The sequence below is a fragment of the Equus quagga genome, chromosome 11 (assembly GCF_021613505.1).
Source record: "Equus quagga isolate Etosha38 chromosome 11, UCLA_HA_Equagga_1.0, whole genome shotgun sequence".
Lineage (NCBI taxonomy): Eukaryota > Metazoa > Chordata > Mammalia > Perissodactyla > Equidae > Equus > Equus quagga.
The window spans coordinates 78,963,741-78,989,941 of NC_060277.1; the positions used below are offsets into that span (position 1 = coordinate 78,963,741).

Sequence of the window (26,201 nt, forward strand, 5' to 3'; positions counted from 1 at the left end):
CCCCCCGGGAGCCTGCTTTTCTTCCAACCGCTGGGCCAGAAAGTTCGCCTGGACGGACCGCCCCACGCTAAGGGACCGACCCGTTAGTGAGAGGAAGACAGCGAAGAGGAATCCACTAAATCAGATCGTAGGCTATTGCACCTTGTATGATGGGTGCTGGGTGCTAGGTGCTAAGCAGCCGCAGAGCGCGCAGCGGGCGCCTGCTTCTCTGTCTTCTCTGTATTTTCCAATTTTTTTTTAAGATTTTATTTTTTTTCCTTTCTCTCCCAAAGCCCCCCGGTACGTAGTTGTATAGTTTTAGTTGTGGGTCCTTCTAGTTGTGGCATGTGGGATGCCGCCTCAGCACGGCTTGATGAGCGGTGCCAAGTCCGCGCCCAGCATTCCAACTGGCAAAACCCTGGGCCCCCGAAGCAGAGCGCGGGAACTTAACCACTCGGTCACGGGGCAGCACCTTCAATTTTTTCTTTTTTATTAATGAGTAACAACAACAAAAACCCTGAGTATATAGAACACAAAAAATATGATTTGGTTTTTTTTTTTTTTTTTGAGGAAGGTCAGCCCTGAGCTAACATCTGTTGCCAATCTTCCTCCTTTTGCTGAGGAAGACTGGCCCTGAGCTAACATCCGTGCTCATCTTCCTCTACTTTATATATGGGACGCAGTCCACAGCATGGTTTGCCAAGCGGTGCTTCCTCCGCACCTGGGATCCGAACCAGCGAACCCCGGGCCACCAAAGTGGAATGTCCGAACTTAACCGCTGGGCCCCTGGGTCGGCCCCTGATTTGGTATTTTTAAATGTCCTTTGCTTTGCCTCATCTTCTAGAAGAAATAAAACAGCTTTACAGGGTTATCTCCTCACAGTCCAATGCAGTAGGTGCTATTTGTATGCCTATTGCACAGATGAGGAGACTGAGGCACAGCAAGGTGAAGTCGTTTGTCAAAGGTCACACAGCCTATAAGCGAAGAGCAGGACTTAGAGTGGACGAACCCCTTCTAAGAGCAAAGCCAGTGCCGTCTTAACAGCCTCTCCCCGCCCCCCCCCCCCCCCCACAAGTTGTGTGTATATTTTCCTGCTGTAAAGGGGTTTCCTGGAGAACAGACATAGTGTCTGGCCCATCTTTGTATCCCTTTGTTGCATCCACTGTTGTCGCTCAACCTGTGAAGACACTTGGGCCTGGCACATTTAGAATTCCAGCAGTAAAATCTGGAGCTGTCGACTGTCCAGGCTTTCCCTATCCCTGGACTGAGTGAGGATTTGCTGCCTGGGATTTCTGGGTTTCGAGCCTCAGCATTCCATACACCATTCTCCCACCCCGTCCCAGCACTGCCCCTCCCAGGGCCCCGGCGCCTCCCTCCATGCCCGGGTGCCTTTCTCTCACCATCCTTTTCCTCCTTCCCAGGGCAGCTCTGAAGGAAACAGGTGGTAAGCATTTTGAGATCTTCAGAAAAGGGCAGGGCTGCTGTAAGCACGGAGTTAGAGCTGGAGGGCGCAGGGAGTGGCGTGGGTTGTCCCTCGACTCTCCCCCACCCCTGACACTGGCCCTGGGCAGTAGCAGCCTCGGGTCAAGGAGGAGGCTGGTCCCCAATTGTTACACTCTGCAGTGATTATGAAGTCAGCTCGCTGCACGCCCACCCCACCCAAACTTAGGGTAGGTGTGCTGCCGCCAGTTTCTCTCTGCTTTCTGTCAGCTTGGTTGTCCTGCCTGGTGACAGCTGTGGTCCCAAACAAACTATATGGCATCAGAGGTGCTCTACAAAGTGGGGAATGGGGAGGGGGCCACGATGAAGAAGGAAACCCTCAACCTTCTGAATGCGCACCATCAAATGCTGCAGCCCTTTCCAAACCCCAAGTCTATGAACAGGACCATCACTACCAAAGGACTCCCGCTTTCCTCCAGTGGCAGTCTGGTTACCTTCTTGGAGGAAGATACCATCAGTCTTCCGTAAGACACAAATCTAGTCCTTTCCTTTCTAAGGCCAGAGCTGGGGGGTGGGGAGAGGGGCTTCAAGAGGCGGTATTTCCTTGACCTGTCACAACCCTGTCCCTGGACTCCCAGGCAAGCACATGTGTGCAGGTTGCACTATGGATTCCTGACCCCAAATAAATTCTTGGTGGGCATTTAGGCCTCCTGCACCAGGAAGCCCTCCAGGATTAGTCAGAGTTAACAGTGCTCCTCATCCAGCTTTGTCTAGCTGCAGGTCTCACACCCCCACACAGACGCCCCTGTCCCATTCCACTCCCCCAAGGCTCCTCTCCCTCAGTCCTCCCTTTTGGTGCCTTTGCCTGCCTGATTATGTGCCCCCAGTAGCCTGCCTGCCTGAGGTTTACTGTTCCTCCTCAGTGATTCTGGGTTCCCTTTACTTCATTCCTCAGAACTCTTTGAGCATCTGCAGGGTGTCTGGGCCAGTGTTAGTTCTGGGAATCCAGTGCTGGAAAGCACAGTACCTGCCTTCAGGGAGCTCCAAGCCTGGGGCGGGGGGCCGGGTGTTGGGAGGGTGTCAGGCAAGAATTCAGAATAATGCATCAGGGTCTGTGCTGTCAGAACACCCTGAGGAACTGAGGGGCCTTAGTGTGGCTGGGGAGGGGTTGCATTAGGGAGGCTTCTTGGAAGTGGTGATATTTGAGCTGAATCTCCTGGGAAGGGAAGGAGTCAGCCCGTGAAGTGGCGGTGGTGCCGGTTGATGTGGGATCTGCAGGGCAGCTTCACAGGTGTGTGACCTGTGCAGTCAGTCACACACAGCCCCACACTTAGAAGGGCCCTCCCTGTGCTTCGTTTAATGCTCTGCTGTCACTGTCTTAAAATTCTTAATAATTTTTGAGGAAGCATCCCCACAAACTATGTAGCTGATTCTATGAAAGGGTCCTGATTCTATGAAAGGGATACAGTGTCCATTTCCTAAGGGACCTGTAAGTAAGCAGGTGTGGTTGAAGTGACAGATGCTTGCAGGAAAACTCATGGTAGGGTGGGAAAGTCTTGGGCTAGGAGTCCAAGTTCAAATCCAGGTTCTACCACTTAGATAGTTGGCCATAGACAGGTTAGTTAAGATCAGGGACTCTCAGTCCCTCATTTGCAAAATGAGGCTCACACCCATCCAGCAGGGTGTTGCGAAGATCAGAAATGTTTTTGTCCAGCATATAGCCCAATGCCCAGCTGCCGTCCCTGCCCACTTCAGCACTGGTGTTTTGAACAAGTAAATCTAACACAGAACTTCATTAGGACAGTCTGAAGTATAAATGACGCCAGTACTCAGGCTCTTCAGCCTACAAAGGACCTTGGTGGGGGAATCATCTATTCCAGATGTCCACCAAGGGCTAGCACAGGAGGTTTGGGTGGATCAGGATTTCTCAAGAGGAGGTCCACAGGACTGGAGCTCAGAGAGGAAAAATTTGGCCCATCAAGTAACCATGAAGCCAGAGGCTGGCCTGGAGTAAGGGATCCAGGACTGTGTGTCAGTTGCTGAACCTGGCCAGAGCAGTGGGGGAGATGGGCTAGGGCGGCTGAGGGGCTGCATGACGTGGAGACGGCGGGTCGGGGGATTGGCCAGGAGATCTGGGTTCTAATTCCAACTCTGCAGTCAACTCACCGTGTGACTCTGGTCAGGGTACTTGGCCCCCAAAGGCCTGTGACTGCTCTCTCTAGACCACTGCTCTTCAAATTATGGGTTGTGACCCATTAATGGGTCAGGAACTCACTCTAGTTGGTGGAGACCAGTATTATAAAAATGAAATAAAATAGAGTGAAAATTCCAGAGCACATCACACGTAAAGTACTGGTTTGTGAAACGTGGTTTAGTTTCATGTTATGTATAAGTATACAGATCTTCCTCAACTGACAGTGGGGTTGCGTCCTGATAAACCCATCCTAAGTTGAAAATATCCTAAGTCAAAAATGCGTTTGATACACCTAACCTACCGGACGTCACAGCTTAGCCTCGCCTGCCTTGAACGTGCTCAGAACACTTACATCAGCCTCCAGTTGGGCAAAATCCTCTAACACCAAACCTACTTGATAGTACAGTGTTGACTGTCTCCTGTAATTTATTGAATACTGTACAGAAAGTGAGGACCAGAGCAGTCTGATGGGTGCAGAACGGTTGTAAGCAGATCCCTCGTTTACCCTCGTGATTGCCGGGCTGACTGGAGCCTCCGTCGCTGCCGCTGCCCCGCATCACGAGAGGATCGTGCCATGAGTCGCTAACCTGGGAAAAGATCAAAATTCAAAATTCGAAGCACAGGTTCTACTGAATTCACACAGCTTTCGCACCATCCTAAGGTTGAACCATCATAAGTCAGGGGCCATCGGTACTAGGGTTCCGAGTAATATGTGTTTCTTACTTTGAGTCAAGGTAAAAAAAAGATTTGAGGGCAACTTCTAGATTCTGTACTTCATCAGTAAAAAAAAAAAGTTTTTTTATTTTTTTTTCCTTTTTCTCCCCAAAGCCCCCTGGTACGTAGTTGTATATTCTTCGTTGTGGGTCCTTCTAGTTGTGGCATGTGGGACGCTGCCTCAGCGTGGTTTGATGAGCAGGGCCATGTCCACGCCCAGGATTCAAACCGACGAAACACTGGGTCGCCTGCAGTGGAGCACACGAACTTAACCACTCGGCCACGGGGCCAGCCCCAGAAAAAAGTTTTTAAATAGTGGGGAAATATGTGCAAGGTTTTTCTTTGTAGTAGCAAAGAATTGGTAACAATACAAATATCCACGTAATGGAAAACCATACAACAGTTAAAATGACTGAACCAGAGCTACACATATCAGTACAGATGAATCTAAAAAACCACGATGTTGAGTGAAAAAGCAAGCTGCCAATGGATATGTATTGAATGATACCATTTATTTATATAAAGTTTAAAAATATGCAAAATAATAGATTTTGCTTGGGGATAACATACATATGTAACAAACCTATAAGACAGGGAGTAATAAACATAAAATTTTAAATTTACTACACTGGGTTAAGGAGCAAGGTGAGGAAAAGAAGTCTTCAGGGGCTCTGCCTATATTGACAACGCTTTCGTTCTGAAGCTAGATGGTGACTAAATGGAAACAATATATTATTCTTTAATTCTTTTTTTTGTTGGTCAGATGTACTTTATTTTTTCCAGTTTTTTTTCTTTTTTCTTTTCTTTTTTCTTTTTTTTGAGGAAGACTGGCCCTGAGCTAACATCCATACCCATCTTCCTCTACTTTATATGTGGGATGCTTGCCACAGCATGGCTTGGTAAGCAATGCTTAGGTCCACACCCAGAATCCGAACTGGGGAACCCTGGGCCGCCGAAGCAGAACGTGAGGACTTAACTGCTGCGCCACTGGGCTGGCCCCAATTTTTTCCAGTTTTGTTGAGATATAACTAATGTATAACATTGTATTAGTTTAAGGTGTGCAACGTCATGATTTGATATATGTATATATTGCAAAATGATTACCCCAGTAAGTTTAGTTAACATCCATTGCCACATAGTTACCAATTTTTTCTCGTGATAAGATCTTTTAAGATCTACTCTCTTAGCAACTTTCAAAATACAATACAGTATTATCAACATGGTCACCATGCTGTATGTTACATCCCCATTAATGTAGTGTTCTTGATATCTTTCTGTATGTCTAAAGTGTTTCATAATCTAACAAAATTAAAATGGAAAAAGGTTTTTTAGCATTCACTCAAAATATGTATATTTATCTATACTATTGTTAATTTTACATGCTAGGTATTAATAGTGTTAAATATTCTAAAACCTGAGTAAATAAATTAGTAATTACATTAAATATTAAACAATAATAAATAATACTAGTAAAGCTTAATTCTTTTTCTTTTAAATACTTTTCGATATTCTCCCATAGCGCAGTAGATCATTTTGGTCATTCCCTGGGTGTCTGCACCCCTCTCTGGAGGGAGGACTTAAAGGTTTGCCAAATGTTTCTCAAATTGTGGTTCTCAGAACACCTGCATCCGAATCGTCTGAGAATCTTATTAAAGATACTTTAGCAGCTTCCACTCCCATCCCAACTGGGGACCAGGGACCAGGAATGTGCGTTTTTCATTATAAGTGCCCTGTGGGTTTGATGCACTGCTGCAGGGCAATAGGGTGTTCTGAGCTGTTCAGAAGTAGCTGGGGATGCTGGTAAGTCAGGTCCAAGGCCTGCCCTGCAGGAACTTCCAGGTTGATGGGCTGGGGTGGCCTCCTTTACCTGGTTCATCTATCTCCCCTCCCACTCCAGGAAACTGATGCCACTGGAGGATTCTGAAGGCAGCTCCGATGACACCAGCATCTCCCCCGTCTCATCCACCTTGTTGAATCCCATCAAATTGGTTGTGACCCAGCCCAACAGCAGCTTCTTTGCAGGGATGCTGGAGGGTGAGCTGAACAAACTTAGCTTCTCCTCTGTGGCCAAGAATGTAGAAAAGGGAGACCCGGCCCTCTGCCCCCACCAATCTAAGTCCCAAATGGCCTCTGGGGGCATTCTGGACCTTGACAACCCTGAACTGGACATAGACACCTCCTCAACGTCCTCAGAGTCCTCTGTGGTGGTGGATGTGCCAGAGGCGCCCTTCATCTGTGAACACACAGTCAGCGATTCCACTGCTGTGGTGCGTTTCACTCCTCATGCATTTGGCTAAGGCTTACTGACCACCCCCAATGTGCCAGGTACCGGGCCGAGTTCCATGGGGAATGGGAAGATACCTACCATCTGCATGCTGACCTTAAGTTGTTGGGTTAGGAGAGACGGCATGTCTGTAAAGAACTCTAATGCAACCTAGAAAGGGCTCAGTGTTCAGATCAAGTGCCACCAAGAATTCAGAAGGAAAGAAATATTACTTCCAGGTGCAGGAATAAGCTTGGTGGCTTTTGGTAACTGTTGAGCTGGGACACAGAGGTAGGATTTAAACATCTAGAGCTGGGGAAAGGCATTCCATGGAGAGGCTGACACTAGCAAAGGCTCACAGGTGGGGAAGTGTGGAAGGAAACACCCAGGTCCTGACCCAGGGCTTCTCCCACTTTCAATGTGCCTGCAGATCTGATCGTCTTGTTACGAACGAGATTCCTAGGCCTCCCCGCTAAAGGTTCTGATTCAGTAGGTCTGGGGTGGATCCTGAGAATTTGCACCACTAACAAATTCCCAGGAAGTGCTGATGGCCCACGGACCACATGTTGAGTAGCGCTAGAGTGCAGGAAGGGGGGCAAAGGGGAAAGTCAGTCTGGGGTCATTTTCCAGAGGTCCTCCACTGTTAGGCTACTTTCTAGATTTCTCTGTAAGCAATAGGGAACAGCTTTTTGCAAAGCTTTATATCAGGCGAGGAAGGCAATTTGAGCTGTATTTTAGAAAGATAAATATGGGAGCCCCATTGTTAAATGGTCTAGAGCAGTGTTTCTCAAAGTGTGGTTCCCAGACCACTAACAGCTTCAACATCATAAGGCAACTTGTTAGAAATTTAAATTCTCGCCCCCACTCCCGCCCCTACTGAATCAGAAACTGTGGGGATGGGGGCCAGCAATCTGTGTTTTAATAAGTCCTCCAGGGGATTCTGATGCACACTGAAGTTTGAGAACCACAGCCTAGATGGAAGAGAAACTGGAAATGGGAGACCAGACAGGATGCAGCAGGGCTGGGAAACTGCAGTGTTATCAAAACTCCCCAAGATCCTTAGCCAGGCTTGGCAACCGCTGTTGTAGTGCAAAGTGTATGGGCTCTGGAGCTATTGGCCTGACCTTGGCTCTGTCACTTAATAGTTGTGTGACCATGGGCCAGCCACTTGCCCTCTCTGAACCTGTAACCCCATCTGCAATGAGTGAGGTGGACAAGATGATCTCTAAGGTCCCTCCCAACTGACACACAGTCCAGAAGAAATAGGGAATGAGGGCACACTCTGAGGTGAGTGGGACTGCCCAGGGGGAGTAGCATACCTTTCAGGCCGGTGGTTCCACATCCAGCGTTGGAGTGCCTTCCGCCTTCCATCAGACCTGCCTCAGCTCCAGCAGGGGCAGGGGATGGGAGTAGGGCATTCTGACCCACGTGGGGCATGGGTGAGGGGCTGACAGGCCAGGGGCCAGGTCTCAGGAAGTCTCGGGGACTCTCTTCCCCTAGATTTCCTGGACCTATGCCTTGGGCAAGCAGCAAGTCAGTTTCTACCAGGTCCTCTTGCAGGAGGTGGCAAAGAAAAATGACGATGAGCCGCCCAAGGCAAAGAATCGCCCATGGATCTTCAACAAGATCTTGGGGATCACGGTGAAGCTGATGGAGCTGAAGCCTAACACGAGTTACTGCCTCACCGCCCGCGCGGCCAACACAGCCGGGGTGGGGAAGTGGTGCAAGCCCTACAAAGTGAGCCCTGGGAGAAGAGGGGCCCAACGGGGCCGGGAGGGAAGTCTGAACCAGGGGCCTGGGGGTTGGGAACAGCTGTCTTCGCCCACCACTCATCTCCCTGCTTGTTTTCCTTCTGCCTGGGCAAATAAGTATCGATTCCAAGCTGCTCTCTTCTGGGAGGTTTAAGGATTAAGCCACTCTGGGGCCCACTGGGAATGCAAACTAACATATTCATCAGCGCCTCTACAATGTTCATCTTCCAGAGCCATTGGTTTTTGGATTCTTCAACTTACTACTAATGATTGTGAGAGGGCCAGGAAGTCAAGAGCATTGAGGGAAACAGAGGAAAGGGAGCAGCCTGGGGTGGGCAGTGGCCTGGGGAGAAGAGGCCCAAGGACAGCCAGCCCTGTGGTTGGAAACATCACGCAACTAGGGAGGCACACAGTTGAATCATGCCTCTTTGTACATGTTCCCTGTGTCGATGAAAACGTTGGTAAGGCTAGCGAAGATCCCACTTAGCAAACAGAAGAGGGGCTGCAGAAACAAAGATGACAGGTTTGGGAGGGAAGTCTAAGGGGTTTTCTCGATTTATTTCAGTTTGCAACTGTGGCCGCTCACTTGAACATCTTCCCCAAGCACAACCCCATCCAGATCACTGTGCAACGCAAGGAACCCCAGCGGAAAACCGTGTTCATCAGGCTGGAGGACATGCGGAGGCAAGATCCGGAATGCCTATTTCCCTACAAAGTGGGAAGGCTCCAGGAAGCCCACCTACCTTCAGCTTTGGCCCAGGGCCCTCAGGAACTGGAACCATTAAATGGACCACCAGCACCATGCCAGGGAACCACTGATGATGCTGCCGGCCCAGGGCCTGGTGACAGTGGTACTGGAACTCCACCCCTGGGCTGGGGCCAAGGCTAGACAGGAGCTCCATTCACGTGGAGACACGGCAGGCCAGGCTAGGGCAGCCACTGCCCACAGCTGCTAGGCCCCCTCCCCCAGATCTGGGCTGGGTCCAGGTTCCTCATTAAAGAACTGCAGGTCACCTAGTGCCCCTACGTTCTACTTCATGCCGCAGACAACCTCAGCTGAGCCGCTGGCATCCACCTTCCTAGCTTGTGCCAGGACCAAGAGTCCAGGTGGGAGGGGCATGGAAAGCAAGGGTGGTGGGGCAATGGGATGCTACCACATCTACTGCCTGGCTCTGCCAACATAGCCCTTTTCTCTGTGGGAGGAAGAGATGGTACTCAAAGACTAAAATACACTTACACCAGGAAAAACAGCAAGGTTGACAGAGGTGGTGGCAGCCTGTAGACTGTCGGCATCAGACACGAGCTCTGGAGGGACATGGCGTCAAGTGCACAAACTTTGGGGCAGGGTCTGATAATTCCGGCTCTTCCTGGGTGTAAGGGCACGGGCAACCATTTAAGCTTCTTGGGCTGTTTCATCATCAAAAATATGGGGGGGCCAGCCTGGTGGCGCAGTGGTTAAGTGCGCACGTTCTGCTTCAGTGGCCCGGGGTTCACCGGTTCAGATCCCCGGTGCAGACATGGCACCGCTTGGCAAGCCATGCTGTGGTAGGCGTCCCACATATAAAGTAGAGGAAGGTGGCACGGATGTTAGCTCAGGGCCAGTCTTCCTCAGCAAAAAGAGGAAGATTGGCAGCAGATGTTAACTCAGGGCTAATCTTCCTAAGTAAATAAATAAAAAATATGGGGATGAGAGACCTTTCCAAGCATGGCTGCAGGGTACTGTGAGGGTCTGGTGAGAGCACAGGACAATGAGTGCCTGCAGAGAGTGGAAACTCAGCAACCAGTGCCTCCCTTAGCCCCATGCAGCCTCCTTGCAGATGTGCATGGTGGAAGGCGAGAACCACAGCTATCGATATGCAAAGCCATAAAGGCATGAATGGGGGTGGAGGTTAAGGAACAAGAGGTCAGGAATGCTGTGGCCCTAAGCAGGCCATACAAGGGTGGTTTGGAATTGCACCTGAGTAGACCTGTGTTAGCAGTGAACAGGGGAAAGTGAGGCAGGATGCATGGAAGGCAAGATCCTGGCCTAGGGCGTGAGGATGTCCTCCTGGGCAGAGAACCATCCTCCCATATTGCAACACAGCCACTTCTGCTGGAGCTCTTAGGGTACCCCTGCACACCCCCTTAGAAGTCTCCCCGGACAGTCAGGGCCTTCCTCTCTACCCCAAGAGCCCAGCACAGTGCTCGGGACGTGGCAGGGCCTCTAGAAGAGTGCTGCGAGACGCCGAGGAAAGCACCCCTCAGGCAGCACTGGCCAGAACTTCAGGTCCTGTCTGCGTTGTCCCGCACAGCAAGGAGCCTTCCCGAGCCAGTGTGACTGAGGACTGTGTTTCTCCCTGTAGGGAATTCTAGTGAACAGGAAGAGCCACCTGTAGCTAGTGCCTGCCACAATGGACAGCACAGCCTTAGATCACCCTTTGGCCACTAAGATAGAAGCTCCAGCCAGCCTCCCCAGCCTCGCCTTCAGAGGCGCAGGGGAAGAGAGGAATGGCAACTTCCTGTCTGTAAGCTTCTAGCGAAGTCCAGGGCAGAGGGGCTAGACAAACGGACTTATCAGCACCTTGGCTGAGCCCTGGGATTCTATGACAAAGATTTATAACCCAAACACACAAAATATAAGTTATTTATTTGGTCAGTGAATAGAGCTGACAGTGGAAAAGCAGGCAGAGGCAACAGCAGGGTCCAGTCATTGTCTGGCCTCCTGCCACCACTGTTGGCACCAGCAAGGTACAGAGTGACGGCCAAGGGCTGAGCTCCATGATAACCTCCTGTGACCTTTGACTTCCTTCTCTGGAGAGGGACCCCACTGGGGTCTGTCCAAGGACAGCAGGCCACGCTTGTTCTCAGGGTTACCACCCTGGCCTTTGGTCTCTGTCAGGGCAGGCAGATGGCGCAGGCTGAGTCCAGGTAGGGAGCAGAGGAAACCGTGGGATTTCTCATCTCCTCCATCTGCAGAGAAGGAAAGGGCACAGGATGGGGAAAGGGAGGCTGCTGTAATACTCCCAGGAGCCCACTACAGGGGAGAGCTTGTGGTTCACACTCAGCCGTCAGGAGTCTGGCTACTGTCTCTGCTCCAGCCACGCAAACTCAGGCTAGGCACCCACCGCCTGCCTTGGCCAGACCTCATCCCAGGGCCTGGCCCCTGGGACGCCCACCATGGCTGTCCAATGAAAACAGCGACAATACAAGTACATGATGCTTCAGGTTCACCTGCTATCTTTGGTGTTCCTGTCTACTGAGGTTTGATAACTCCAAGAGACAGATTAACTAAACGCTCTCACACTGAAAGGCAGAACCAGGATCTGAACTAGGTCTTAGGACTCCAAGGTCCAGTGCTTTAACAAGAAACTGCTGCCTCATGCTGGAGGGACCCTGGACTCGCCCATGGAGAGCGGCCTGAGAGGTCAGGGTCTCCCATGATCCCTGCAGTTCCCAGAGCCCTCCCACTTGCCCACTGAGAACCCAGCTCCACACACCACCTCAGGACAGTCTGGGCACCTGGAGGGCACCTAGAGAAATCTACGCCAGAAGGGAAGGTCACAAAGAGTGACTGAATGAAGGGAAGGAGAGCCACGCACACCAGCCACGACCTCCCCCAAACTCACATCCGAAGGCATTTGTCCTTCCCACCGCTTGCCACCCTCTGGCCGTCAGGACTCCAGTCAACAGCATACACCTAAACCAAAGAAGAGGGAAAGTGGGGCAGTGAGGACAGCGGGTGGAGGAGGGCCAGGCTTCAATTCCACCCGCCCCCAAAAGGGTTGGCCGTACCTCATCCGCATGGCCTGGCAGGTCTGTGGCTAGCTTCTGGGCCTTCACATCCCACACCTTCAGTGTGCTGTCACTGCTGCCGCTGACCAGGAGCCGGCTGTCGGCTGACCACGCAATCTGGTACACGGCAGCCACGTGGCCACGCAGGGAAGCCAGGTACCTGGGCCAGGGCAAGATGATCATGGATGTTAGATCTTCAGACATGTCTGAAGGGTCCTCTTTGCCCACAGCAGTGGTTCTCATGCTTGGCTGCCTGTTACAATTACCTGGCTACTTTCACAAAATCTCACTGCCTGGCCCCCACCCCGGATCAGTTTAATCATTACTGGTTATTAGGAGTTTGTAAAACTTCTCCAAATGGGTTGCTTCTAGGGTGCCTCTTGCCAGGCCTCCATACCTGCACGACTCCACATGCCTTAGAGTCCAGTGCAGCTGTCTGCTTAGCCCATCTGCCTGCCACCCCCTACAGACACTCGCCTGCTGACAGGTGGCATGGAATAATAGTGGGCCAAGCCCACTGGAACTTTCAGGTCAACACAGACCAGCTGTTTCTCCTGGGACACATCATTAGGCCTCTCTGAGACTCAGTTTCCTTATTTTAAAAAGGAACTGAAGGCCTGTTTCAAAGGCCGCTGTGTGAAAATACACGGTGAGGGACATACAGGTGCCCTTTGGCCCCACAAAGGCTTCCCTCCCTCCTCCTCTTGCCCAGGCCTCTGCCTCTCCTAATTAACCCAGGGCACTGAGCCTCATTACACCTGTGCTGCTCAGACTTCAATGGTGAGCAGACTCACCTGGTGACCTTACTGAAATGCAGATTCTGATTCATGAGGTCTAGGGGTGGGGCTCAAGGGGCTGCATTTCTATCAAACTCCTAGGTGATGCCTCTGGTCTGTGGACCACACATGGAGGAGGGCCACAACACAACTGTCCCATAAAATGACACTTCCAGTGCATCCCTGGCCCTTGGCCAGCTTTAAGACCATTTCTTTCCTTAGATGCGAAATGAACTAACATTTTCAGGGCTCACTTAGTGCTGGTCCTAAATGTACCATTTCAATTAGTTCTTGTAATAAAGCTGAGAGGGAGGGGGCCTGCACATTACAGAAGAGGAAACAGAGGCTCAGAAAATCCAAACACTTGCCAAGGCTACACAGCTGGTAAGTGGCAGAGCCAAGCTCCTTCCGAGGAACAATGGCCCCCACTTGCCCTCCCACAGCCCCACTCACTTGCCCGTCCTGCCATCCCACAGCTTGATGGACTTGTCGAAGGAGGCGCTGGCAACGATGCGGGAGTCAGGGGAGAAGAGCACCTGGTTGATGAGGGCTTGGTGTCCCGTCATCCGTGCGAGGGGCTTCTTGTCCTCTGCTGGGGACCACAGGAATAAGGTGAAGTCGTCTGAGCCAGACACCAGCCTCTCTGGGCCCTGGCCCTAGGGGAGGCAGGAAGCACACTGTGTTGGACATGGTCTCAGACAGGAGAGCCCACCCACAGCAGCAAACACACCACTGATCACTCAACACCAGCAGAGAGGCCTAGGCCAGCCACTAACTCACATGGGTTACCTTCTCCAAAAGGAAACTTTATGCACACGGGACGATTTCTAAGATATACACTTACATGAAAAAGCAAGCGACAGACTGGTGTGTTAAAAGGGGGAGGGATTTTGCATGTGGGTTTGTACACACATGTATATATGTACTGTATATATACACGTGTGCATGGTGTGCATATATACAGGTATGTGTATATGTAAAGTCTCTGGAAGGAGACACAAGATACTGGTAGCACAGGATGCTTCCAGAAGGAATGGATGGATATGTGATGGAGATGGGAGGCTTTTCACTAACTTTTTATATTTTTTAAACCTCAGGTCATGTGAGTGTGTCACTTAAGCAAACTAAATAAAATGAAAAAGAGAGGTATTTTGGGAATGCAATAAATAGATAAGCAAATAAACAAGATGAAATAAAATGATCCCAAGCGCATTAAGATCTTAGGATCATAAACTAGGATTATCAAGAACAACTTTCTGGAAAAGGTACGTTCCGAGCTGGGGCTGGAAGGGAGAGTGGCCTGAGTAGCTGCAGAGTTTTAGGGATGAGGAGAGGACGAGTAGAGAGCTGGGGATGCTGGCGGCTGGCACATACTCACCCGCACGAGGTTGTACCGGCTGAGAGCCCTCTCCTTCAACTCCTGCACTGTGTCCAGGTACCAGAGGGGAGAGAAGGAGACGAGGAACGAGGCGGATTAGAAAACCCAACAGAAACCGCAAACACCCTCGGCCCAGGTCTGACTCACACAAGCCAGAGACCTGGACCCTTCCCCAGCAGCTCTCGGCCCTCCTTCCCTCGCTTACTCACAGGACCCCTGAAGGTCCTGGGCATTAATGGAGGCCTCCGCGGGCTCAAAGGCCCCTGTGCGCAGGGCGTAGTCAGTGCTGAGTGCCATAGTGTTCACCCAGTGGCCGTGGCCTTGCAGAGTCCGGCACAGCACGCCCTAGGGCAGAGGGAGACGGGTCAGACACACACACCACTCTCCAACCCCGGAAACCTGCAGCCCCAAGATTAGCCCCAGAAAATGGGTGGCATGAGATTCAGAATCAGGACCCTCACTAACTGTGAACTTAATCCAATCACCCCTCTGGGCTCAAGTCTCTCCTCATTTGTAGAATGAGGGCACTGGTCTACACCAATGTTTCTGAGTATGTTTCATGGAAGGGAAGTTAAATATGTCAAATACAAGGGCTCCAGTCAAATAAGTCTGGAACACAGCAGGTTCAATGAAGCTAAGTAAGCTTCCTACAGTGGGGATTTCTAGAGCCTGACCATGCTAAGGGATGCTGGAACCTCCACTAGAGTGCAGCCCCGACCACAGGACCCCCCTTCCCAAAGTGCCTCCCCGACCTGCTCCCAGAAGACATTCGGGAAACACTGGTCTGTGCTCCTTCCAGTACCCGTAGCCCCTGGCCTGAGACTTCCCCAGCTGGTTTCTGAACCCCCCCAGCTCTTACATCGTGAGCCCTCCAGACTTTGATAGTGCGGTCCTGGGAGGCAGAGTAGAGAAGCCCGTCCCCTCCCCACCGGAGACAGGTGACTGACTGCGTGTGCCCAGTGAGGATGCGCTCACAGCGGCCTGCAGTCGTGTCCCAGACCCGCACACTGCCATCCTTGGAGCTGCTGGCCACGTAGCGGCACTCGGGGTTCCTGGAAGGGAGAGAGATGTGACCTCGCTTCTGAACTGGCAACACCTGTCTTCCCACTGCACCTCCCCCTTCCCAGCTCAAAGACCACGGATAATGTCCAGACAGCTCCGCACTCCAAAACTAGCTGCACTGCAAGGCGGCCCTCAGGCCCGGGGATGAGCAGCCTGCTCTCGAGCAGTCACACAGGCACAGACGACCTCCCCACTGCCCGCTGCACCATCACTGCAGTCAGAATGCCCACCTCGCCCTTCCCTCATGTAAAACTCCTCTGCATCAAGCAAGGGAGGGGGACAGCTCTGAACCTCTGGCTCTTCATGTGTCCCAGCTCTGTCAGCGTCACTTACGCGTGGAGGGGCTCCCAGCTCAGGCCCGTGATCCACTTGCTGTGGCCGGCAAGGGTCCTGCCCACCTGCTTCCCCGTGCTTGGGTCCCACAGGAGAATCTGAAAGTCAGAAGCTCACTGAATAACCCTCCCCAACCTGTCCATGGCCCCACCAAAGATCCCCCACCCCTGCATCCCCAAAAGACCCCAGAACCTGATTCTGACCCATCTCCCAGGAAGGGAGCCCCAGAGTCCCCGCCTAGTTCCCCGGACCACCATCTACCTGGCCATTCTTGCAGCCTGAGGCCAGCTTCTTGCCGTCCGGGGACCAGGATATGCTAAGGACCCAATGTCTGTGTCCTAATAAAGCAAAGGAGAGAGAAAGGAGGGACCACATCTGTCCTCATCGCCAGTGCCTAGCAATGCCTGGCACACTGCAGGAACTCAACTAGTTTCCGAACAAATGAACGCTCGAACAAAAGGAGATGAAGCTTTCTCTGCAAAGGGAGAACCCACTTCAAGTGCTAGTGCTATGCGTCTTGCTGCAGAGACAACACTGCCACTTTCTAATAATTCCTTACGTGATATGTGGTATAAACTGTTTTCACATAGGCCATCCCTTGTAATTCTCACAACAGCTCTAAGGTATGAAGCAGAACAAAAATTATCACTCCCATTTGCCAGATGAGAAGACTGAAGTTTAGAAAGGGAGTATGTCCTGTGCACATAAGGTAACCCAGCTACTGGGTGGTCCCCAGGCCAGCAGCATCAGCATTACCTGGGGACTTGAAATGCAAATTCTCAGGCCCCTCCCAAGACCTAACAAAACAAAAACTCTGGGGGTGGGACCTAGCAATCTGTGTTTTAACAAGCACCCAGGTGATTCAGATGCACACTCAAGTTTGAGAACTGCTGTGGCAGAGGGTGGATTTAAGCCAGGTTCACCTTGCTACCAGCCAGTCAGCACCCTTAAACCCCACGCTGACTCTCTGGTCAAGTCTCTGCTTGTAAGCGGCTGGCTGGGCTCAAGTGTATGGTCTCTACCTGGGAACAGGCAACCGTTAACTGGATGTGAAGGGACTGGAATCTGCTCTGGGCCTCCTGGAGGAGCTAAAGAGCTGAGGGAATCACCCGCCCCTCATTGTGTTAAGACTCCTCTAAATGACTAACTGCATACTGACCCTGGCATGTGAAATGCGGTGTCTCGGTGCTGAGATCCCAGAAGCGCACAGTGGTGTCTCCAGAGCCACTGGCCAGGTACCTGGAAAAGTAGAGAGGCTGCCTGACCTCTGCAGTGGGGTGGGGGGAGGGGCCCACCTGGAGACACTGCACATGCGCATCCTGCTGCCTATTCCATCGTCATCTGAGACTGAACTTTTTTTCCTCCCTTGAGAAGGATAAACATAACAGTGATGCCATCTAGGAGAAGGCCCCAGGAGGCCATTACTCTTCTCTTCCTAAAAGGAAGGGCTACAGCTACAACCAGATTTGAAGCTTCTCATTATCCTCCTAAGATCGTGAGAAGCTAATAAACCCAGTTTCACAGATGAAGAATTAACTCAGAAAGGTTAAGTGACTTGCTCAGGTCACGCAGCTAGGAAGAGGCAGAGCTGAGCCTGCAGCTCAGATGTCCCGAGATCAAGTCCAGGAAGGGGTCTTCTGAGGCAGGTGTCCTCTGCCTTTGGGGACCAAGCCCTGCTGCAGAAGTCCCTTACTTGCAACCTGAGCCAAGAGCTTGGGTCTACAGTAGGCAGCCTGAGGCCCCAGTGATCCAAACTTGGGGGTTCCCCCTCACCGCAGCCAGAGGCTGCACCCCCACACTCCCCTCCACAGTTCTGCAGCTGTCCTTACTTTCCCGTGGGGCTGAAGGCCACGGAAATGACCGCCTCGCTGTGACCCTCCAAGGAGCTGGTGCAGCGGGTCACAGCGCGGACCCTGAAGATCGCCTGTGGCTGGTAGATGATGTCGAGGACCTTCTCTGTCTCCACCGCCTGTGACTCCAGCGTCTTCCCCAATGAGGAGACGATCTCAGCATCGTGGACATAGAAAGCCAGAGGCAGGGGATCCTCCTGGAGGGCAATGGCACAGGGCAACTCCCCCATCAGAGGATGGCAGGGGCCACCTCCGCCAGGGAGGGAGGGCCACCTGAGCCGTGAGGAAGTGAGGCTTCCTTCTTTTCAGCTACCCTACTTGGGACACCCCCATCATTCTCCACTGAGCGAGACCTTTTTAATCCTTGAAGAGCAACTGTAGGATGCTTACATAGCTCTTTACAATCCTTTATCTGCATCTCACAACAACCCCAGGAGGCAGGCATTAATAGTCCCACTGACAGATGAAAAAACTGAGGCTCAGAGCAACTAAGTAATGAGCCCATCGTCCTACTGCTAATGACGAATTCAGCTTCTTTAGTGTTCTTCAAAAAGAACACTGAAGCCCTGGATTAGGGTTAGTATATAGCATTATGCAGCATTTTCTAAACCACCACTCCATGCTGTATCGTGTCTAAGAAGTATCCTCAAAGCTGTTTGGAAATGCAGACTCTGTTTCACCCCCAGTCTGGCGTAGTGGGTCTGGGGTGGGGTCCAGGTACTGCATTTTTAAGCACCTCCCACCCCAAGAGAGGGCAGCACTCTGAAAACAGTGTCTTAGAAGTTAAGAGCATGGGTTTTGAGTCTGACACATTTGGGTTCCACTTCCAAATCAGCCATCTACGGCGTACCATCGCGCAAATAATTTAATGCTTCTGGGCCACACTGTAAAACGGGGATATTAAGGAGGGGCTGTAGCGAGAAATCAACCGGACAACGCACCCAGTGCGGGCTCTCTCGGCAGTGGGGGCCCCGATGGTCGGCGTGTAAACCGCTCTCACATTGATTACATCTTCTGATCACCCCCCCGTCCCCCGCCCCGAGGTGGGTGGCATTGCCACGGACGCGCGCGAGGATCTATCACCCACTGACGGTGAGTAGCTGGGGCCCCTGAACGCAGACCTTCGGCCTCCTGACCCCCTGTGCGCCCGCCGCTCACCTGGGCCAGCAGCGCGTTGCACACGAGCTGCAGCTTGTCCGGAGTGATGTCCACGGGCACGTCGAACGGGGAGCCCAGCAGCTGTCCGCCCTCATCCTGGAACTGCACTAGCAGCCGCTGCACGTCGCGCGCCGCCGCCTCGTCCTGCGCCCATAAGCGCGGCGGGGGTCAGCCACGCCGCCGGGACGGGAGGGCCCGTCTCCCCCGCCCGCCGGCCTCAGGGACCCCGGCCCGAGCACCCCGCCGCGCCCGCCCGCACTTAAGCACACCCACCGCCGCCACCGCCATCCTGCGCCCCACGTGGAGGAGAAAGACTCCAGCGGGACGGAGCGTCGCCCCCGTGCTCGGGCGGTGCTCGCCGCCCGCGACATCGCCCTCTGGTGTTGCGGAGGGGAAGTGTCACGCCGCGCTCGGCCTCCGGCTCGGGCAGTGGTACCCGCCTCCACCGCCTCCCTTGGACAGTCAGCCGCCGCCACATTCAGTGCCTCGCAGAATACGAACAGCCTTTCCTCTCTTTAGAACAGGGATGCTTGCCCCACTTTATACGTCGGGAAATCGAGGCTCCGAGCGTTGAATTGATTTTCCCCAAGATCACAGACAGGAAATGCCAGAGGACTGAGTAGGCTGGGCTCGTGGCAGCAGCGCCCTGCAGGGGGTGGCTTAAGAAGTCAGAGCTTATTGGGTTGAGGGCAGAAATTGTTATTTTTTAAATGGATCAAATCAATTCATAATACCTGATGAGTAGAGAGCAAAAAACATCTACAGTTTTCGACACTGTAAAGCAATAACAGTAATAATGATGATGATGACAGCGATGTGGCACGCATTGTTCTAAGTGCTTTACACATATAACTCATTTCATCCTCACCACAACCCTCTTCTCCCCGTGTTACAGATGAGGGACTGAAGCAGAGACCGACCCTCGCAAGCTCTCTCACCAGCTCTCCTCTCCCCAGCCGCTCACATCCGGGCAGTCTCAAACTCTGTCAGTCCTGCCTGGTTAGGACTGAATCTCTTCTCTGTCTCCACTGCCACACCCTGGCCTGTGTCGCCATGGTTCCCTACAGCAGCCTCTTCCCTTGCCTCTTTGTTTCCACTCTTGCCATGCATTCCCCACGCTGCAACCAGGGCAATGTTTTCAAACCAAAAATATGGTCTGTGACTCTCCAACCTGAAACCCTAGGAGGGGTCCATTACGTGCAGGAAAGAATCAAACTCCTTATAATGGTCCTCTCAGCCTTACTTACCTCTCCAGCCACTCCTTTCTCTTTAAGATCAAATCCTGCTGGCTTTTTCTTCGTTCTTCCAAGGCGTGAGCCTTCCTGTATCAGTGCCTTTGCACGTGAAGTTTTCTGTGTCTGGAACTGTGATGGACTGACTTGTGTCCCCTTAAATTCATATGTTGAAGTCCTAACCCCGACTGTGTCTCTGTGTGGAAATAGGGCCTATAAGGAGGTAATCAAGGTCAAGTGAGGTCATCGGGTAGGGCCCTAATCCCATAGGACTGGTGTCCTTATAAGAAGAGGAAGAGACGCTGGAGCTCGCTCTCTCTTTGTGCTCACATAGAGAAGAGGCCATGTGAAGAAACAGCGAGAAGGTGGCTGCCCACAAGCCAGGAAGAGAAGTCTCACCCGAAACCAACCATGGTGTCCTTGATCTTAGACTTTTAGCCTCCGGAATTGGGAGAAAATAAGTTTCTGTTGTTTAAGCCCCCCAACCTGTGGTATTTTGTGATGGCAGCTGGAGCAGGCTAACACAGGAACAGTCTCTCATTCTTCAGGGCTTGCCTTCAATATTCAATCTTTCATTCAACGAATGTATTGAGCTCCTCCCCTCCACCTGGCATTGTTCTCAGAGCTCTACTCATATTAATTCCTTTAATCATTGACTCAGGGAAACTTTCTCTGAAAAAATGTTGTGTTTCCCTATTTTATGTTTTCAGGACATCCTGATATTCCTCATATTTAAAATCTCAGATCCATAGAATTATTTCATCCTTTCATTCAATAAATATTTTTGAGCACCTGCTATGTACCACACACTGTTATAGGCACGTGGAACAGGTCAATGAACAAAAGAGATGCAAATCCTTGCCCTCATGAGTGTTCTCGGCTTCCATTATCATTCACAGTTCCTGGGACATAGTAACTGCTTCAGAAATGCTTGTGGAGTAAATTACTGATTCAGGATTTGAATCTAGGATCTCTTCGATCTAAGTCACAGAACTGCAGTTCTCTGCCAATGGCAGGATCTTTTATCATATTACCTCATGGTTCCAGAAAGCTTGCCCCACAAAGGGGCCCAGGGTTAGGGACATCATGAGGGCAGGGAATTTATCTATCCATTCAATCATTTATTTATTCAATCAACAAACATACAGCCGACAAACATGCATCAGGGCTGGGCCTTGTGTCCAGCAGGGCAGTAGGACTTGTCCAAGCTCACATAGCTGTGTGTCCAAGGTCACAGAGCTAGGAGCAGAATCTAGTGTGGGTGACCCACCTATGCTTTTTCTTCAGTGTCTTTCTCAGCCCCAGACAGGTAAGGTGGAAGATATATGTAGCGGGGAGGAGGAAGTGAAGCAACGCATCAGCACGAAGACATCTTTTGTTCATCCATCCATTTGCTTAGGAAACATGCATTGGGCAGTGACTCTGCCAGGCTCTGTGCCAGGGGAAGTCAAAGTCATGAGATGCTGTCCTTGCCCTCCAGGGGCAGCTCACAGCCCAGGCTTGGTGACACTGAACAGCAGGCGAGCTCTCAGTCCAAGTAGGGACAACCTCATAAATTTGCCTCAGGAACCCCCAGTTGAATGTAGAGAAACAATTCCTGGCCCAGGGGAGACCCTCTCTGGTAGTGGCTACATAGTTCTTGTCCCAAGACGACCCCTTTCTGACGCGGGAGACTCAGCTTGTCCCAGGAGAGCTCCCAGTCGGATGGGGGTGCAGGCCTTGGTCTCAGGGAATTCCCCGCTGACCCCAGGAGAAGACTCCAGTCTTCTGGGATATCCAGAGCCCATCCCAGGGAGCTCCCAGTCTGATGGGAGAGGTGGGCTGAAGATATCCACTCCACACAGATGGGGAGGAACAGAAGACAGGAAGGCCGAAACAAAGAACCCACCTGCACTAAACAGTTAGCAGGTCCACCGGACTTTCTGAAGAGGAAGGACATTTTCAACAAGTGAGTGCCGGAGGGGTAGGAAAGTTGGGGACAAGTGGAAGAGGGCACGGAGCTTTCCGTCCCTCCTCCCTCCAGAAGGGCATTTCTGGAAGTCTCCAGTTGGTCCTGGACCTGGGCAGCTGCTCTGCGTGTCTAAGTCTGTCAGCCCCTCAGCTGTCACTCTGCTCCCAAAATAGCAGTGGTTGGGAGGAGGGGGAGGAGGTTGTTTATCGGGGATGGGGGTGAAGAAGGGCATTATAACTGTGCCTAGGGAGGGGGCGTCTGCCGGGGGGTTCCTGTCCCTTCTGAATCTCTCACTCTTTGGGGTGTGAGTGCCTGAGCCCCCAGGACTGCCCCCTGACTGCAGAGTTTAGTCAGCACCTCCACGTGGTAATGACTGTCCAGTCTGGGGAGAGGGAGGGCCCTGAGTATCAGTGACAGACTCCAGGGGCACCTGCCCCTATGGCCAAATATGGTCTGGAGCCACTGGCAGGGGTGACAAAGTCTCTGGGGTGGGGGCTGGGAGGGGCAGACCGAGGCCGGCTGGCTGGGGGTTCACACAGGAGCTCAGAGGGGCAGCGTCACAGGAGGACAGACCAAGAGCATTGTCCTGGTGAGAAAGTGAACCCACCTGGAGTGTTCCTGGACTAGGGATGGAGGGGACTGAGAAGAAGTTTTAAGACTCGTATAATGAGAGCTCAGGCCTTTGGCTTGGTGGCTTCACCTGCCCAGCTGGGAGGGAGGGAGAACGAGGCACAGGGACTCTGAGCCCCGTCTCCACTGTGCTGTTCTCTGAGCAAATGCCATAATGTCCTGCTGGGTAATCGAGTTGAAGGTGCTGGGGTGGGTCCCTTCCAGGCAGAATCCTCACCTTCCATCCTGGTTCGGGGGGGGACCCTGGAGCTCCAGATGGCAGGCCAGAGCCCAGCTCTGGGTCTGGAGTGAGGGCCTGGCCAGACAGAGCTGCTCCTGTCCCGGCAGATGGCCGAGGGAGAAGCAGCACAGCTGAAGGAGGAAGGGAACCGGCATTTCCAGCTCCAGGACTACAAGGCCGCGACAAAGAGCTACAGCCAGGCCCTGAAGCTGACCAAGGACAAGGCCCTGCTGGCCACGCTGTATCGGAACCGGGCGGCCTGTGGCCTGAAAACGGTCTGAGGGGGGGCGGGGCGGGAGGCTGAGGGCCGGGGCTGGGATGCAGGGCGCGGAGGCAGCCCCCTTGTCCTGATGGGCATCTTCCATCGTCCCAGCCCTCTCCCCTGGACCCCTCAGGTGGGAGAAGGGCGCTTCCCACTGCTTTCCTGGACCCACCGCCCGACCCTCTGCTCTGGGAGACAGAAATTCCTCCAGACAGGAATCATAGTAATGCGAACCAGCCTGATGCCTGGGGCTTTTCAGATGTATTTTGTGGTTTTTTAATAACAGCCCTGTGAGGCGGCTGCTGTGTCAGGCCCACATTGCACATAGGAAACTCAAGGCCCAGAGGGCTCAGTAACTTGCCCAAGATCTCCCAGGTAATTAAATAGTAGGGCCCGGATTCAACCCCCAAAATGCCAAGGCGCGTCTACTTTTCCATGCCCAACGGGGGGGCGCTCCCTGGGCCTCTGACAGCTGGCAGCTCCCAGCGAGCCCACTCCCCTCACCGAGGGACTCTCTCTGGCTGTGTCTCCACTGGGCCCCGTTAACTGAGTTTCCTTCTCCTTCCCCATTTCTCAGGAAAACTATGTTCAGGCGGCTTCAGATGCCTCAAGAGGTGAGTGCCCCCAGCCCCCAGCTGCCCCTCCCCAGTCCCTGTTTTGTCTGAGAGGCTCTGGGCCCTGGCCGTCATTTCAGATCCTGGAAGCGCCATCTTAGGCATGTAGGCGGGGCTTCAGATGGACCACCCTCCTGTGAGAGGAGAGCTCCAGAAAAGCCATCCCCAAGTCACATTTTGCAAATCGAGTTACACGTTAAATATGTTGGGGCAGCTTCTTTTCCTGAGAGGATGTTTTTGGAAATCCTTTTGTCATGGTAACGACATCCCCCTTTGTTATAAGTTAGGATATGCTCATCCTGGGGCTCCTCAGATCCAGGTGCATCAGCTCAGTCTGCTTCCAAGGGCAAGAGGGAGGCGCTAGCCTGTGCCACAGACACTAGGAGAAATAAACATTAAAAAACCCCCGCATAAGTCAACACTGGCTTCAGTGTCTGATCAAAATGGGCTGACTTCTCTTGGCTGCAGGTGTGTGTTGGGGTTCGGTCTGGTTACCATTGTTTTAGGAGAAACAGATAGTCCAGAGTAAGTTCAGAAGGGAGGGAACAAGCTGCAGAGGGACTGGAAACACATGCTGTGAAGAGCAGTTGAGGGAAGTGGCAATATTTAACTGAGAGAAGGCAACCCAAGGTGGGTCGGAGAGCTGCCTGCAAACACCTAAAAGGCTGTCACAAGGAAGAAGGATTGAGTTTCATCTCCGGGGTTCCAGGGCTGGACTTAGGATAAAAGGACAAAGTTACAAGGAGATATGTTTCACGTAGGAAGAGGGAAGGGCTTTCTGACAGAGCTGCCTGGCTGCCTTGAGAAGGGAGCTCCCCACTGTTGGAGGTATGTAAGCGCCAGTCGGATGAACACTTGGTTGGGATCATCATGTAGCGGAGACTGAAGCATCAGGAGTTGGACGAGATGGCCCTTGAGCTCCGTTCCAACCTTGAGACTGACTCTTACTGCCTCCTGAACAGAGGGGAGGCTTGGGCCAGATGGTCCGCATGGGTGGATAATTTCCAAGGAAGATGCAGAGGCCCTGGAGTTGGGGGCCTAGAGGGAGGAAGGTGCAGCCCAGCCCCCTGAGGCCCTGCCTGTTTCCCTCACTAGCCATCGACATCAACTCCTCGGACATCAAGGCACTGTATCGGCGATGCCAGGCGCTGGAGCACCTGGGGAAGCTGGACCAGGCCTTCAAGGATGTGCAGCGCTGTGCCACTCTCGAGCCACGGAACCAGAACTTCCAGGAGACGCTGAGGAGGCTGAACACCAGCATCCAGGAGAAGGTGAGCTGGACACCCCTTCCCACCTCCCCCTATTCCTAGTAGGGACAAGTTAGGGAAGCAGGACATCAGGGCAGGGCTAGCCCTACCTCCACACCCTTAGAGGGGGCAAGCTCACAGCACAGGCAGGTGCCATGGAACAGCCTGCATTCATCTGTGAGTGATCAGAGATGCTGTGATGCTCGTTTGAGGGGGCAAGCCAGACAGAACATGGGTCTTTTAAATTCCAGATGGAGGCTTTAAAAAAAATTGTAACCGAATATGTCTGCAACATGATCTTCTCTCCTTCTAGGAGGACAGAGGCAGCATGAGATACCTGAATTGGGGGGAGGATATTGCTGGAAGATAGAGAGTCAGGAACCAGTAGGAATAGTCCTGACTTAAGTACGAATTTCCTGAGGGGCCCCTTAGGGTGTCAGTTTCTCCTCTGTAAGAGCAGGAGGGTAACTGATCACTCAGCTCCTTGCCCCAAGACTCAATGACTCCTGTGTGCTGGGGCAGCCCCACGGTGGGACCACAGCATCATGCCCCGAGTGCAGACTCCAGGGCTGAGGAAGTGTGAACTAAGCAGTGATCAGAGAAAGGGCGGCAAATGGGAGACCTCCCTGGAGGAAATGAGCCCAGGATGGAAATAAGCAGCAGTGTGGACCAGCAGAACAAAGCGGTGGGAGGTACAGAAGGAGCTGGCGAGATGGGGGTGATGAGCAATTAGGTCGTTTTCCAGAATCTTCAGAGCATTGGGGTTGAGGTTGTGAGTGTGAGGGATGAGACATCTGAACAAAATGGTTTTAATTTTCATCAAGAGGTGCTTGAAAGTTTGGGGCGACAATCCCTTGCCTTCCGAGACTTGTGATGACCAAATGGGATAGCGAATGTAACTAGACTGTAAGCTTTGTGGAGCAAGGACTTGATTTTGTTCACCTGTCTATCCCCAGCATCTACAACAGTGTTTACCCCGGAGTAGGTGTTCAGTCAACGTTTGTGGAATGAATGAATGACAGTGCGGGGGTGGCGGAGGGGCCCAGAGTAGATACCCTAATATTTACTGAGATGAACTTTATGTGGAGCCGATTGAAATGTGGACCCCTCCCTGCCTTCTTCCCACTCCCTCCTCTCTCCTCAGCTCCGTGTGCAGTTCTCCACAGACTCGAGGGTACAGAAGATGTTTGAGATCCTCCTGGACCCAAACAGTGATGCGGATAAGCTGGAGAAGGTGAGTGCAGTCAACCAGTCGGCCAGCAGAGGGCGCGCTCGGGACCGCCCTGTAACTGCGCTTCGGCTGCAGCGCAGGCGCCGCCTGGACGGGCTGGGGGAGGAGACGGGGGAGGAGACGGGGGAGGAGACGGGGGAGGAGA

The 26,201-nt window shown here is 52.5% G+C and overlaps 3 protein-coding genes across 4 annotated transcripts in view; 2 read left to right on the forward strand and 1 right to left on the reverse strand.

Moving 5' to 3' along the window:
• Window positions 1-1,734: 1,734 nt before the first annotated feature.
• On the forward strand, window positions 1,735-9,230 carry FNDC8 (fibronectin type III domain containing 8). The gene is made up of 4 exons (XM_046676303.1): window positions 1,735-1,943; window positions 6,225-6,594; window positions 8,091-8,327; window positions 8,907-9,230. The coding sequence occupies exons 1-4, from the start codon at window positions 1,735-1,737 to the stop codon at window positions 9,228-9,230; spliced, it is 1,140 nt and encodes a 379-aa protein (XP_046532259.1).
• Window positions 9,231-10,950: 1,720 nt separating this feature from the next.
• Window positions 10,951-18,963, reverse strand: NLE1 (notchless homolog 1). The gene is made up of 13 exons (XM_046674254.1): window positions 18,943-18,963; window positions 18,670-18,813; window positions 17,491-17,708; window positions 16,821-16,900; window positions 15,923-15,999; window positions 15,662-15,759; window positions 15,126-15,318; window positions 14,476-14,611; window positions 14,267-14,313; window positions 13,342-13,544; window positions 12,113-12,272; window positions 11,947-12,017; window positions 10,951-11,290 (listed from the first exon to the last, which is right to left on the reverse strand). Exons 1-13 carry the CDS (start codon window positions 18,955-18,957, stop codon window positions 11,278-11,280), a joined length of 1,455 nt encoding a protein of 484 aa, XP_046530210.1. The 5' UTR covers window positions 18,958-18,963; the 3' UTR covers window positions 10,951-11,277.
• A 2,497-nt stretch (window positions 18,964-21,460) lies between these two features.
• Window positions 21,461-26,201, forward strand: part of UNC45B (unc-45 myosin chaperone B) — a 28,941-nt gene continuing 24,200 nt past the window's right edge. Inside the window, exons 1-5 of one of the 2 annotated variants that reach the window (XM_046677657.1) lie at window positions 21,461-21,849; window positions 22,810-22,977; window positions 23,542-23,578; window positions 24,674-24,849; window positions 25,970-26,059. In XM_046677657.1, coding sequence (XP_046533613.1) covers window positions 22,810-22,977; window positions 23,542-23,578; window positions 24,674-24,849; window positions 25,970-26,059 — 471 coding nt within the window. In that variant the 5' untranslated portion in view covers window positions 21,461-21,849. Of the gene's footprint in view, window positions 21,850-22,361; window positions 22,442-22,809; window positions 22,978-23,541; window positions 23,579-24,673; window positions 24,850-25,969; window positions 26,060-26,201 lie in introns of those variants that run through there. The other variant, XM_046677658.1, reaches the window with a different exon arrangement.